This window comes from Lagenorhynchus albirostris, chromosome 11 (assembly GCF_949774975.1).
Source record: "Lagenorhynchus albirostris chromosome 11, mLagAlb1.1, whole genome shotgun sequence".
Lineage (NCBI taxonomy): Eukaryota > Metazoa > Chordata > Mammalia > Artiodactyla > Delphinidae > Lagenorhynchus > Lagenorhynchus albirostris.
In genome coordinates this window covers 42,947,499-42,961,847 of record NC_083105.1, presented here as the reverse complement: position 1 = coordinate 42,961,847, position 14,349 = coordinate 42,947,499, and the positions used below count along the sequence as shown (strand labels likewise).

The 14,349-nt window shown below is 36.9% G+C and overlaps 1 protein-coding gene across 1 annotated transcript in view; it reads right to left on the bottom strand.

Annotated features, from left to right (window-relative positions):
- Positions 1-2,966: 2,966 nt before the first annotated feature.
- Positions 2,967-14,349, bottom strand: part of CAPS2 (calcyphosine 2) — a 31,655-nt gene continuing 20,272 nt past the window's right edge. The window contains 3 exon segments of the mRNA XM_060167031.1: positions 2,967-3,142; positions 12,215-12,313; positions 14,275-14,349. Coding sequence (XP_060023014.1) covers positions 2,967-3,142; positions 12,215-12,313; positions 14,275-14,349 — 350 coding nt within the window.

Sequence of the window (14,349 nt, the reverse complement as noted above, 5' to 3'; positions counted from 1 at the left end):
ATTTATTCTTTACTATATGAAGATATCCAATACGTAAGTTGTCCTTAAAAGTTTGTATAACCATAAAACAAAAGTAGGAGGCAATGACACAAGCTTCGTCTCTTATCAGTTTCTAATAATCCCTGTCAACCCATTGGATTCTCTTCTCTTGCTTGGCTTCTGTTATACAGGCTCAGTCCCTTCTACTTCTTTAAGCACTTTCACTGTAGATGTTTTTTTCTTGCTGGTCAACCTAGTAGTGATTACAGTTTATCACAGAACATATTTTATTTTGCAAGCACTATAGCATAAACTGTAATCTCACAAATGCATGTTAATTAATCTGCAGTAAGCACAGCTTACTTTATACAATTCTCTCCTGAAGTAACTGACAACTTAGATTGACTAGAAATCCAAAGTAATTAATAAACTAAGATGTGTTTTACAGCTGCATTTACATTATGAATTATCCTAAGTGACTCTCCCTGTGCAGAATCACTGGCTTATTAAGTACCTATGTTCATATACCATAAAATTTAAAACAGGAACATATACTTTTATCTATACTATAGTTGTTCCATCATACAAATGTATATTCTTTCCTAATTAAAATATAGCTAAAAGTTCCTAAATAATATCCCTTTTCTAATTAAATATAAATTTTCCCTGAAAATCTGTAAAACTTTATTTATAAGAATAGAAACAGTAAAGTCAATATACAGAATTCAATAAACAGTATGGTTAACTGGAAAAGCAATTCTATACCACAAACAAACAACTACCTTTTAAAGATCTAGAGAACAATGAAATACTCTTAACCATAAACTTCATGTAACATCGTTACAACATATAACAATATTTTAAAGCTAATCAAGAGATTTTTAGAATATGAAGACTATATTTTTAATATAATTTCAAAAGTCAATTATTATGTTGTGGATGTTTGAAAATGTAACTTCTATTAAATGCTCTCCTATTAAATTGAATACTAAACAATAGATTTTTACTATACCAAAGAAGAATGCAGACAGTGAGGCAAAAGCAGAATGATTTATTGTGCCACCAATTATAATTTAACAAACTATGCCAAATAACATATTGAACATGGATTATCTAGCTCTACATGGAAATAACAGTGTAAAATAATAAGAAATTAACTACAAGAAGTTACATCTCCTAAACAGAGAAAATTCCTGCAAATAATCACATGAATATTTATATTCAGAGGGTGGAGGTTTATTGAAGAATATGCTGTTATATTAATATGTTAAATCCTGGAAGAATCTCCCCGCCACCCTTTTTTTTTTCCCAATATGACAGCCTATACATTTTCTGATTATATTCACAGGAAAATATGACATGACTATATTAAGAATAGATTTGTTAAGGAGAACTAAATAAAAATTTACCAACGAAAAATATTACATGCATATTGAACACCCAGAGTTATTAGTCATTTTAATGTAAAAACAATTTGTAGGGTTTAAAATGACTATAGTTGGATAAATGTTTCCAAGAAAAAGAATGTGACTCAGAAATAGTGTTATAGACTTATTTCTATCAAAACATCTTCCAGCATATTGTTTTAATTACAATAACCTAATTGAAGAAGGAATAAAGAATTTAGCTAGAAAAAATAGCACTAAAATGTCCATGTATACTTTGTTTCTGATATTTCAGTAGAAAGTTTTAGTACCTCCTCGAATCTTGAAAAAGTACTACTTTAAATTTATGGGGCTCACGCACATCACATTTCTGATAATGTCAAAATATGAAGTTATATGCCAAAATTCATATTCTATACAGTATGTATTTTCATTTTTGAACCACTTCTTATTTTGCTTGACACTATTTTTTATACTTTGTTTTATCTTAATACATAAAATTTTAAATCATAAACTTGAAAATAACTCTATAAAGTTTTTTCTTTCTCTCTGCATTTCCAAAGAGATGTGAGGAACATAGAAGAATTTATAAAGAATGATTACATCTAACTGTTAAATAAGACCTATTTCAAAAAAAATGTTTCAGTTGTTTAGTATACCAAAAAGAGGTGTTATTTAGGATAGCATGCGTTCATTTTAGGACACAGATGAACTTTTTACATTTTGGTTAAGAATTACTAAATTATCCCTTAGTCCATACAAGTGATAACATACTTTTTGAGTTCTTTATTTAATATTCTAAGAAAATATTTCTCTTCCCATTTTGTATTGTTTCTAGTTAAATAATAATTCTGTGCAGGTAATAGGAATTGCAGTTAAAAACAGAATAAAATAACAAATAGAACTGGTCACCAGAATAATTACATTGTGCTCTATTGAACAAGCAATAGTACATGATTTGGAAGACAAGAATTCACAAGTCAGTGTTTAAATAAGCATTTGAGGGGTAAGCCTCCACCATTCTAAATATTTATGTACAGAAAACATCTATAATCACACTGCATGGAAAGTTTCTTTTGCATATCCTTTAATTCATTTAACATTTTCAGATGTTTGAAGCAAGCTGAACTATTTCAGTCTCATAGGCTTTGGGTCCAAGTCTAGTTCATCAAATTGGGAATGGTGGCAATTATATTTTGGGGAATGGGTAGCAAAAAAAAATCAATGGACAAGAAACGTGGTTACTGTATAGCTGCTCACCTATTGTTTGATACAGATGTTACTTTTCTATGAAGGCTAATAAAATATGACCTACTAAAATAACTTGAATAATTACTTATTCAAGATAAGTAATAAATCAGAAAGACAGATCTTTATAAACTTATAAGCAGGCGAGCACTCGTATATGTGTGTGAGTATACACATACCCTTACATCTATCTTTCTGAATACCTCTCTTTCCAGGTTCAACTTTTTTGAGAAAACAACAAACAAACAGAATAATGAGAGCCCTAGAAAAATACATTCCAGTGTTTGATACTTTAAATTCAATTCATCTCTCCTTTAAAATGCTTAGTACTGATGATATACTCATTTTAAAAAACTAGATCCCCCATGGAGTATGTAAGATATTAACAAAATCTTCATCATCTACTATCCCTATACTTAGACCTTCATAGTGATCTTCAAATTCACCATATGACACTTCATCAGACTTACTGCAGGCATCTTTCAGTGTTTCTAGAAAAGATGTTTTGATTTCTTCCTCTGTGGAATGTCCTGTAAAATAGTACTGACTATGAAACAATGTCCTTAAAAGTTCAGTGAAATGGCTGATGATAATAAAGAAATACTTAAGTCACCTGATGAAATCTTTCCAACAATTTGAAGTCTTATGGCAAACTACCCTGCAATTTATTTAAACATTTTCTTGCATGAACTAGAATTTAATGGTGAGGACTTCAACACACATTTGAAGCATCTTTTAAAAGCGTCTGACAGGATGTGTCCTTATGTATAGGCAAAATAACAGTTACTACTGTAGATATTCTTGTATTTGTTAATGTTTTAGAGAACTCGGTTTCATTCCCATTAGAAATGAGGAAAGAAGAAAACAAGTAAATAGTTTCATGATTTATAGGCTGATAACACAGTAATGCAATGTGTTAAAGGCATTTGTTACTTTATGAAGCAGTTACTCATAACTGCAGCTAGAAAATATTACTGCAAACACAGGATTCAGAGGCCTATGAAAATCTTTGCTGGAAGAAATTTTACTTGATTAACTCATTCTATTTTTAATCTCTGACATTAAGTAGGCTATTTCCACTGGTCGGTTATACTAAATATGATTAAATTTTACCCATAGGAAGATGCTATTGAGAATCACATATGTAACAAAAAAAATTGAATTCTTTAGTTTGTTATTTAAAGTGAGAACATAAAATATCTGATTCATCCTTTTTTAAAAATTCATTTGATTTTTTTAATTTAGAAAAAGAACAATAAGCTATTTAAATAATACCTTCGATTATATTATGGCCAGCTAAAGGAAAGAGTGATCTCAGCTTAAATACTTTTTCCTTAGGGAGGAAATATTAGGATATTTTCTGTACCTTCAAATTTTAATAGACATATTTATGTTCATTATGTGATAGCTCCATCCCTAGAGAAAGCCATTTCCTTATTCTGCCTTAAATCTTGAAGCATAAGCAGTTACAGTAAAACTAATTCAGAGAACTTGCACATGTAATTATGTATCCTCTAAATCTATTCTGTTCTAACTCAATTTCATCACTATCTCCTCAACAAGAAATAAAAGTTAATCTCAATTATAAACATAAAAGAAAAAAATAAGTACAGATAATAGACCTCAGAACTTTTAAATTAAGCAGCTCTCCAGTTGCTGCTAACGTGTTTAAGAAGAAAGAGCTCCATGGCCGACCACTTACAGGAAAGAACTCATAGGGCTAAATAACTCATCCAGTATCACACAGACAGTAAATGGTTAAGCAGTGAATTACATGGATCTCTCTGATTGGAACTCCCACAGTTTTCCCATTAAACTTTGCAGTATCTCAGGAAGGGCCTCAGCCGTTTATAGTAAAAGAACATACTAAAGTTTACTGTTTGCCTTCAAGATGGCGGAAGAGTAAGACGCGGAGCTCACCTTCCTGCCAACAAAAACATCAGAAATACATCTACATGTGGAACAACTCCTCAGAACACCTATTGAACGCTGGCAGAAGACCTCTGACCTCCCAAAAGGCAAGAAACTCCCCTCGTACCTGGGTAGGGCAAAAGAAAAAACAGAGACAAAGAATAGGAACGGGACCTGCACCAGTGGGAGGGAGCTGTGAAGGAGGAAAGATTTCCACACAGTAGGAAGGCCCTTCGCTGGCGGAGACTGCGGGTGGCAGAGGGGGAAAGCTTAGGAGCCGAGGAGGAGAGCACAGCAACAGGGGTGCGGAGGGCAAAGCGGAGAGATTCCCGCACAGAGGATCAGGGCCGACCGGCACTCACCAGACCGAGAGGCTTGTCTGCTCACCCGCCGGAGCGGGTGGGGGCCGGGAGCTGAGGCTCGTGCTTCGGTCGTATCGCAGGGAGAGTACTGGGGTTGGCTGCATGAACACACCCTGAAGGGGGGCTAGTGCGCCACAGCTAGCCGGGAGGGAGTCCGGGAAAAAGTCTGGAGCTACCGAAGCGGCAAGAGACTTTTTCTTGCCTCTTTTGTTTCCTGGTGCGCGAGGAGAGGGGATTAAGAGCGCCGCTTAAAGGAGCTCCAGAGACGGGCGCGAGCCGCCGCGGCTAAAAGCGCGGACCCCAGAGACGGGCATGAGACGCTAAGGCTGCTACTGCAGCCACCAAGAAGCCTGTGTGTGAGAATAGGTCACTCTCCACACCTCCCCTCCCGAGAGCCTGTGCAGCTCGCCACTGCCAGGGCCCCGTGATCCAGGGAAAACTTCCCCGGGAGAACGCACGGCGCGCCTCAGGCTAGTGCAACGTCACGCCGGCCTCTGCCTCAGCAGGCTCGCACCGCATCCGTACACCTTCCTCCCTCCAGCCTGAGGGAGCCAGAGCCCCCGAAGCAGCTGCTCCTTTAACCCAGTCCTGTCTGAGCGAAGAACAGATGCCCTCAGGCGACCTACACGCAGAGGCGGGGCCAAATCTAAAGCTGAGCCCCGGGAGCTGTGGGAACAAAGAAGAGAAAGGGAAATCTCTCCCAGCCGCCTCAGGAGCAGCGGATTAAACCTCCACAATCAACTTGATGTGCCCTGCATCTGTGGAATACCTGAAGAGACAACGAATCATTGCAAATTGAGGAGGTAGACTTTGGGAGCAATGATATATATATGTTTCCCCCTTTTTCTCTTTTTGTGAGTGTGTATGTATATGCTTCTGTGTGTGATTTTGTCTGTATAGCTTTGCTTTTACCATTTGTCCTAGGGTTCTCTCTGTCCGTTTTTTTTTTTTTTTTACTTAAAAAAATTGTTTTGCTTGATATTTATTTTTTATTTTAATAAATTTGTTTTATTTTATTTTATCTTCTTCTTTCTTTCTTTTCTCCCTTTTATTCTGAGCCATGTGGAGGACAGGCTCTTAGTGCTCCAGCTAGGTGCCAGGGCTGTGCCACTGAGGTGGGAGAGCCAAGTTCAGGACACTGGTCCACAAGAGACCTCCCAGCTCACGTAATATCAAACGGCGAAAATCTCCCAGAGATCTCAATCTCAACGCCAAGACCCACCTCCACTCAACGACCAGCAAGCTACAGTGCAGGATACCCTATGCCAAACAACTAGCAAGACAGGAACACAACCCCATCCATTAGCACAGAGGCTGCCTGAAATCATAATAAGGCCACAGACACCCCAAAACACACCAGCAGACGTGGACCTGCCCACCAGATGGACAAAATCCAGCCTCCTCCACCAGAACACAGGCACCAGTCCCCTCCACCAGGAAGCCTACACAACCCACTGAACCAACCTTAGCCACTGGGAACAGACACCAAAAACAACAGAAACTACGAACCTGCAGCCTGCGAACAGGAGACCCCAAACACAGTAAGTTAAGCAAAATGAGAAGACAGAGATACACACAGCAGATGAAGGAGCAAGTCAAAGACCCACCAGACCTAAAAAATGAAGAGGAAATAGGCAGTCTACCTGAAAAAGAATTCAGAATAATGATAGTAAAGATGATCCACAATCTTGGAATAGAATGGAGAAAATAAAAGAAACGTTTAACAAGGACCTAGAAGAACTAAAGAGCAAACAAACAGAGATGAAAAACACAATAAATGAAATTAAAAATTCTCTAGAAGGGATCAATAGCAGAATAACAGAGGCAGAAGAACGGGTAAGTGACCTGGAAGATAAAATAGTGGAAATAACTACTGCAGAGCAGAATAAAGAAAAAAGAATGAAAAGAATTGAGGACAGTCTCAGAGACCTCTGGGACAACATTAAACGCACCAACATTCGAATTATAGGGGTCCCAGAAGAAGAAGAGAAAAAGAAATGGACTGAGAAAATATTTGAAGAGATTATAGTTGAAAACTTCTCTAATATGGGAAGGGAAATAGTTAATCAAGTCCAGGAAGAACAGAGAATCCCATACAGGATAAATGCAAGGAGAAACACGCCAAGACATATTAATGAAACTATCAAAAATTAAATACAACAAATATTAAAAGCAGCAAGGGAAAAACAGCAAGTAACACATAAAGGAATCCCCATAAGGTTAACAGCTGAAAGGGAAAAACAGCAAATAACACATAAGGGAATCCCCATAAGGATAACAGCTGATCTTTCAGCAGACACTCTGCAAGCCAGAAGGGAGTGGCAGGACATATTTAAAATGATGAAAGAGAAAAACCTACAACCAAGATTACTCTACCCAGCAAGGATCTCATTCAGATTTGATGGAGAAATTAAATGTTTTACAGAAAAGCAAAAGCTAAGAGAATTCAGCACCACCAAACCAGCTTTACAACAAATGCTAAAGGAAGTTCTCTAGGCAGGAAACAAAAGAGAAGGAAAAGACCTACAATAGCAAACCCAAAACAATTAAGAAAATGGTCATAGGAACATACATATCAATAATTACCTTAAATGTAAATGGATTAAATGCTCCAACCAAAAGGCATAGACTGGCTGAATGGGTACAAAAACAAGACTCGTATATATGCTGTCTACAAGAGAACCACTTCAGACCTAGGGATACATACAGACTGAAAATGAGGGGATGGAAAAAGATATTTCATGCAAATGGAAATCAAAAGAAAGCTGGAGTAGCAATTCTCATATCAGACAAAATAGACTTTAAAACAAAGACTATTACAAGAGACAAAGAAGGACACTACATAATGATCAAGGGATCAATCCAAGAAGAAGAAATAGCAATTGTAAATACTTATGCACCCAACATAGGAGCACTTCAATATATAAGAAAAATACTAAGAGCCATAAAAGGGGAAATCAACAGTAACACAATCATGGTAGGGGACTTTAACACCCAACTTTCACCAATGGACAGATCATCCAAGATGAAAATAAATAAGGAAACACAAGCTTTAAATGACACATTAAACAAGATGGACTTAATTGATATTTATAGGACATTCCATCCCAAAACAACAGAATACACATTCTTCTCAAGTGCTCATGGAACATTCTCCAGGATAGATCATATCTTGGGTCACAAACCAAGCCTTGGTAAGTTGAAGAAAATTGAAATCGTATCAAGTATCTTTTCTGACCACAATGCCATGTGACTAGATATCAATTACAGCAAAAAATCTGTAGGAAATACAAACACATGGAGGCTAAACAACACACTACTTAAGAACCAAGAGATCACTGAAGAAATCACAAGAGTAAATCAAAAAATACCTAGAAACAAATGACAATGAAAACACAATAACCGAAAACCTATGGGATGCAGCAAGAGCAGTTCTAAGAGGGAAGTTCATAGCTATACAAGCCTACCTTGAGAAACAAGAAACATCTCAAATAAATAACCTAATCTTACACCCAAAGCAATTAGAGAAAGAAGAACAAAAAAAGTCCAAAGTTAGCAGAAGGAAAGAAATCATAAAGATCAGATCAGAAATAAATGAAAAAGAAATGAAGGAAATGGTAGCAAAGATCAATAAAACTAAAAGCTGATTCTCTGAGAAGATAAAATCATAAATCATTAGCCAGACTTATCAAGAAAAAAAGGAAGAAGACTCAAATCAATAGAATTAGAAATGAAAAAGGAGAAGTAACAACTGACACTGCAGAAATACAAGGGATCATGAGAGATTACTAAAAGGAACTATATGCCAATAAAATGGACAACCTGGAAGAAATGGACAAATTCTCAGAAATTCACAACCTTCGGAGAATGAACCAAGAAGAAATAGAAAATATGAACAGACCAATCACAAGCACTGAAATTGAAACTGTGATTAAAAATCTTCCAACAAACAAAAGCCCAGGACCAGATGGCTTCACAGGAGCAATCTATCAAACATTTAGAGAAGAGCTAACACCTATCCTTCTCAAACTCTTCCAAAATATAGCAGAGGGAGGAACACGCCCAAACTCATTCTACGAGGCCACCATCACTCTGATACCAAAACCAGAAAAAGATGTCACAAAGAAAGAAAACTACAGGCCAATATCACTTATGAACATAGATGCAAAAATCCTCAACAAAATACTAGTAAACAGAATCCAACAGCACATTAAAAGGATCATACATTATGATCAAGTGGGGTTTATCCCAGGAATGCAAGGATTCTTCAATATTTGCAAATCAATCAACGTGATACACCATATTAACAAGTTGAAGGAGAAAAACTATATTATCATCTCAATAGATGCAGAGAAAGCTTTTGACAAAATTCAACACCCATTTATGATAAAAACCCTCCAGAAAGCAGGCATAGAGGGAACTTTCCTCAATATAATAAAGGCCATATATGACAAACCCACAGCCAACATCATCCTCAATGGTGAAAAACTGAAAGCATTTCCACTAAGATCAGGAATGCCCACTCTCACCACTATTATTCAACATAGTTTTGGAAGTTTTAGTCACAGCAATCAGAGAAGAAAAAGATATAAAAGGAATCCAAATTGGAAAAGAAGAAATAAAGCTGTCACTGTTTGCAGATGACATGATACTATACATAGAGAATCCTAAAGATGCTACTAGAAAACTACTAGAGCTAATCAACGAAGTTGGTACAATAGCAGGATACAAAAGTAATGCACAGGGCTTCCCTGGTGGCGCAGTGGTTGAGAGTCCACCTGCTGATGCAGGGGACACGGGTTCTTGCCCCAGTCCAGGAAGATCCCACATGCCATGGAACGGCTGGGCCTGTGAGCCATGGCCGCTGAGCCTGCGCATCCAGAGCCTGTGCTCCGCAACGAGAGAGGCCACAACAGTGACAGGCCCGCGTACTGCAAAAGAAAAAAAAAAAAGCACAGAAATCTCTTGCATTTCTATACACCAATGGAGGAAAATATAAAAGTGAAAGTAATAAAACACTCCCATTTACCATTGCAACAAAAAGAATAAAATATCTAGGAATAAACCTACCTAAGGAGACAAAAGACCCGTATACAGAAAATTATACAACACAGATGAAAGAAATTAAAGATGATACAAATAGATGGAGAGATATACCATATTCTTGGATTGGAAGAATCAACATTGTGAAAATGACTCTACTACCCAAAGCAATCTACAGATTCAATGCAATCCCTATCAAACTACCACTGGCATTTTTCACAGAACTAGAAGAGAAAATTTCACACTTTGTATGTTAACACAAAAGACCCCGAATAGACAAAGCAATCTTGAGAAAGAAAAACGCAGGTGGAGGAATCAGGCTCCCTTACTTCCGACTATACTACAAAGCTACAGTAATCAAGACAGTATGGTACTGGCACTAAAACAGAAATATAGATCAATGGAACAGGATGGAAAGCCCAGAGATAAACCCATGCACATATGGTCACCTTATCTTTGATAAAGGAGGCAAGAATATACAGTGGAGAAAAGACAGCCTCTTCAATAAGTGATGCTGTGAAAACTGCTCGGACAGCTACATGGAAAATAATGAAATTAGAACACTCCCTAACACCATACACAAAAATAAACTGAAAATGGGTTAAAGACCTAAATATAAGGCCAGACACTATCAAACTCTTAGAGGAAAACATAGGCAGGGGCTTCCCTGGTGGCGCACTGGTTGAGAGTCCGCCTGCCGATGCAGGGGACACAGGTTCGTGCCCCGGTCTGGGAAGATCCCACATGCCGCAGAGCGGTGGGCCCGTGAACCGTGGCCACTGAGCCTGCGCGTCCGGAGCCTGTGCTCCACAACGGGAGAGGCCACAACAGTGAGAGGCCCACGTACAAAAAAAAAAAAACAGAAAAAAACCAAAAACATAGGCAGAACACTCTATGATGTAAATCACAGCGAGATTCTTTTTGACCCACCTCCTGGAGAAATGGAAATAAAAACAAAAATAAACAAATGGGACCTAATGAAACTTAAAAGCTTTTGCACAGCAAAGGAAACCATGAACAAGACCAAAAGACAATCCTCAGAATGGGAGAAAATATTTGCAAATGAAGCAACCGACAAAGGATTAATCTCCAAAATTTGCAAGCAGCTCATATAGCTCAATATCAAAAAAACAACCCAAACCAAAAATGGGCAGAAGACCTAAATAGACATTTCTCCAAAGAAGATATACAGATTGCCAACACACACATGAAAGAATGCTCAACATCATTAATCATTAGAGAAATGCAAATCAAAACTAAAATGAGATATCATCTCACACCCGTCAGAATGGCCATCATCCAAAAATCTAGAAACAATAAATGCTGGAGAGGTTATGGAGAAAAGGGAACCCTCTTGCACTGTTGGTGGGAATGTAAATTGATACAGCCACTATGGAGAACAGTATGGAGGTTCCTTAAAAAACTAAAAATAGAACTACCATACGTCCCAGCAATCCCACTACTGGGCATATACCCTGAGAAAACCATAACTGAAAAAGAGTCATGTACCAAAATGGTCATTGCAGCTCTATTTACAATAGCCAGGACATGGAAACAACCTACGTGTCCACCAACAGATGAATGGATAAAGAAGATGTGACACATATATACAATGGAATAGTACTCAGCCATAAAATGGAACGAAACTGAGTTATTTGTAGTGAGGTGGATGGACCTAGAGTCTGTCATACAGAGTGAAGTAAGTCAGAAAGAGAAAAACAAATACCATATGCTAACACAGATATATGGACTCTAAAAGAAAAAAAGAAAAGAAAATGGTCAGAAGAACCTAGGGGCAAGAGGAGAATAAAGATGCAGACCTACTAGAGAATGGACTTGAGGATATGGGGAGGGGGAAGGGTAAGCTGGGACAAAGTGAGAGAGTGGCATGGACATATATACACTACCAAATGTAAAGTAGCTAGCTAATGGGAAGCAGCCACATAGCACAGGGAGATCAGCTCGGTGCTTTGTGACCACCTAGAGGGGTGGGATAGGGAGGGTGGGAGGGAGACGCGAGAGGGAAGAGATATGGGGACATATGTTTATGTATAACTGATTCACTTTGTTATAAAGCAGAAACTGACACGCCATTGTAAAGCAATTATACTCTAATAAACATGTTAAAAAAAAAAAGAAGCTCTCACATTTCTGGTTTAAAAAATAATTATTTATTTCCTCACTTAATGGCCTCAAGTCCATGCTATGAATTAATATAATTTAAAGATATTACTTTGATTAACTCACATTTTAGAAATCTAATGTATTTTCACTTGTAATGATTACCTGAAATTACTTAAGGATGCTTCTTTGCACAATAACATTTTCTTATGTCTATAACAGACGCACTGCCTATTTTGTTAAAATCCATTTTCATAAAGGCCTAAATAAAGAGAGAAGTGTTATTTTTTTCTGTGAAATCATTAGAACCTAATTTTCTATTCTGCAGTAGGTTATTTTTTACCTCTAAACAAGACAGTTTAAAGTACTAAACTGGTATATGAAGGAAGCATCATGAAAACAGGGAGAAAGATATTGGAGCAAGATATTAGGTAACCTGCACTTAAGGTGCACTACCACTTTCTAGCACCCTGACCTTGAGAAAGTAACTTAACCTCTGTTACCCTGGCTTTCCTCTTCTGCACACTGAGGAGTTGGGTAAAAGACCTCTCCGGTAACTTTCAGCTCTACAAATCACATGAAATTGATAAATGGCCAAGACAAATGACCAGGAGTATTTTGAGTCAAAAAGTAAACCTGCAAATATTCCATTACTAAAATCAATGAGAAAGTTAAATAATTCTTAAATGGGTTTTGTTACTCTATTTCCTGAAATTTAACACTACCTTTTGAAATGCTAGTTGTTTTATCACTCCTCTAATTCAATGCAATTCTGAGGATCATAAAATATATTTTATTGAGAAGAGGAGTGTGTCCATAGAAACATACAACTGACCAAAAGCACCATCCTACATTTGCAGATGAGTCAAAACTAGAATCAAGTTTGTTTATTCACAATAATGTCACAGGTATGTGGTACCTGTTATGGGCTGAATTGCATCCTCCCCAAAATTCATATGTTGAAGCCCTAACCCCCAGTACCTCAGTGTGTGACTACAGAAAAAGATAGAGCCTTTAAAGAGGTGATTAAGGTAAAATGAAATCATTAGGGTGGGCCCTAATCCAATATGACTGGTATCCTCATAAGAAGAGGAGATTAGGACACAGACAACACAGACTGAGGGATGCCCATGAGAACACAGGGAGAAGACAGCCAGTTAATTACAAGCCAAGGAAAGCAGCCTCAGGAGAAACCAAACCTAATGACACCTTGATCTTGGACTTCTAGCCTCCAGAATTGTGAGACAACAAATTTCTGTCATGTAAGTCACCCAGTCTATGGTATTTGTGATGGTAGCCCTAGCAAACTAAGTCTACTTTTGTCCTCTATTCCCAGGACCAAGACTTATGAAAGAGACAACCCTCCAGTTTCTACTCCTGATACTTACGCCTATCACTAGGACATGTAAGGTAAAAATATATGCAAATTTATAAATATTATGTGGTGAATTTGTTTAACATAAGGTTTTTATTTTGTCTTTTCGCCAGTAAAGATAAAGATTTTGACATTTTCTATTGGAGATTTGTACCCAATGTAATTGTTCATACTACCTTATTCACAATAGCTTTGTTTCAGTATTAGATAAATATACATTTTATATTAGGTACATATACAAAAGAAAAAGGAAACTACATTGCTCAAAAGCATGCTCTAAAAATGGCTACCAGAACCTAAGTAATATCTTCTCTCCTACATAAGTCAGAGCTCCTGTTTTTAATTTACAATTTAACATGATCATTTTAATTTTCATTTTAACATTTAGCATGCATATTTAAAAAGTAGACAAACGTGTTTTAGTCATCATCCTAAGATAATGTGCATTGAGCCTTGACACTGGGACAGCTATAGTGCTCATAATTTTACATGTAATACCTTAGACCAGTTCTGTGAGATAAGAAACTGAGGCTTGGAAATATTTTATAATAGATATAGACATATAGCTATATGGAGCCAGCAATTTATGGAATTAGTAATTTGTGAACTGAAATTTAATTTCAGATTTTATTTTCCTTTTACAATATTTTCCTAAAACATAGGCATAAGTTATGTCGCTTTATACTGGGTAGATTTGTATGTGTATGTGTGTGTTTGTGTTTTACTAAACCCAAAATACATTACAGGGAAAGGAATTTAAAACATTTTCAAAGGTAATTCATTAAAGATTTAAAAGAAAGAACCTAAAAATCTATTGAAAGTAACTGTTTGAAAGATTACTTCGTTTCCTTTTGAACAAATGATTTTCTGTATTCATTCATTTCACCTATAACGGTATGCTTGAATTCTCTGTAATCAACCTTAC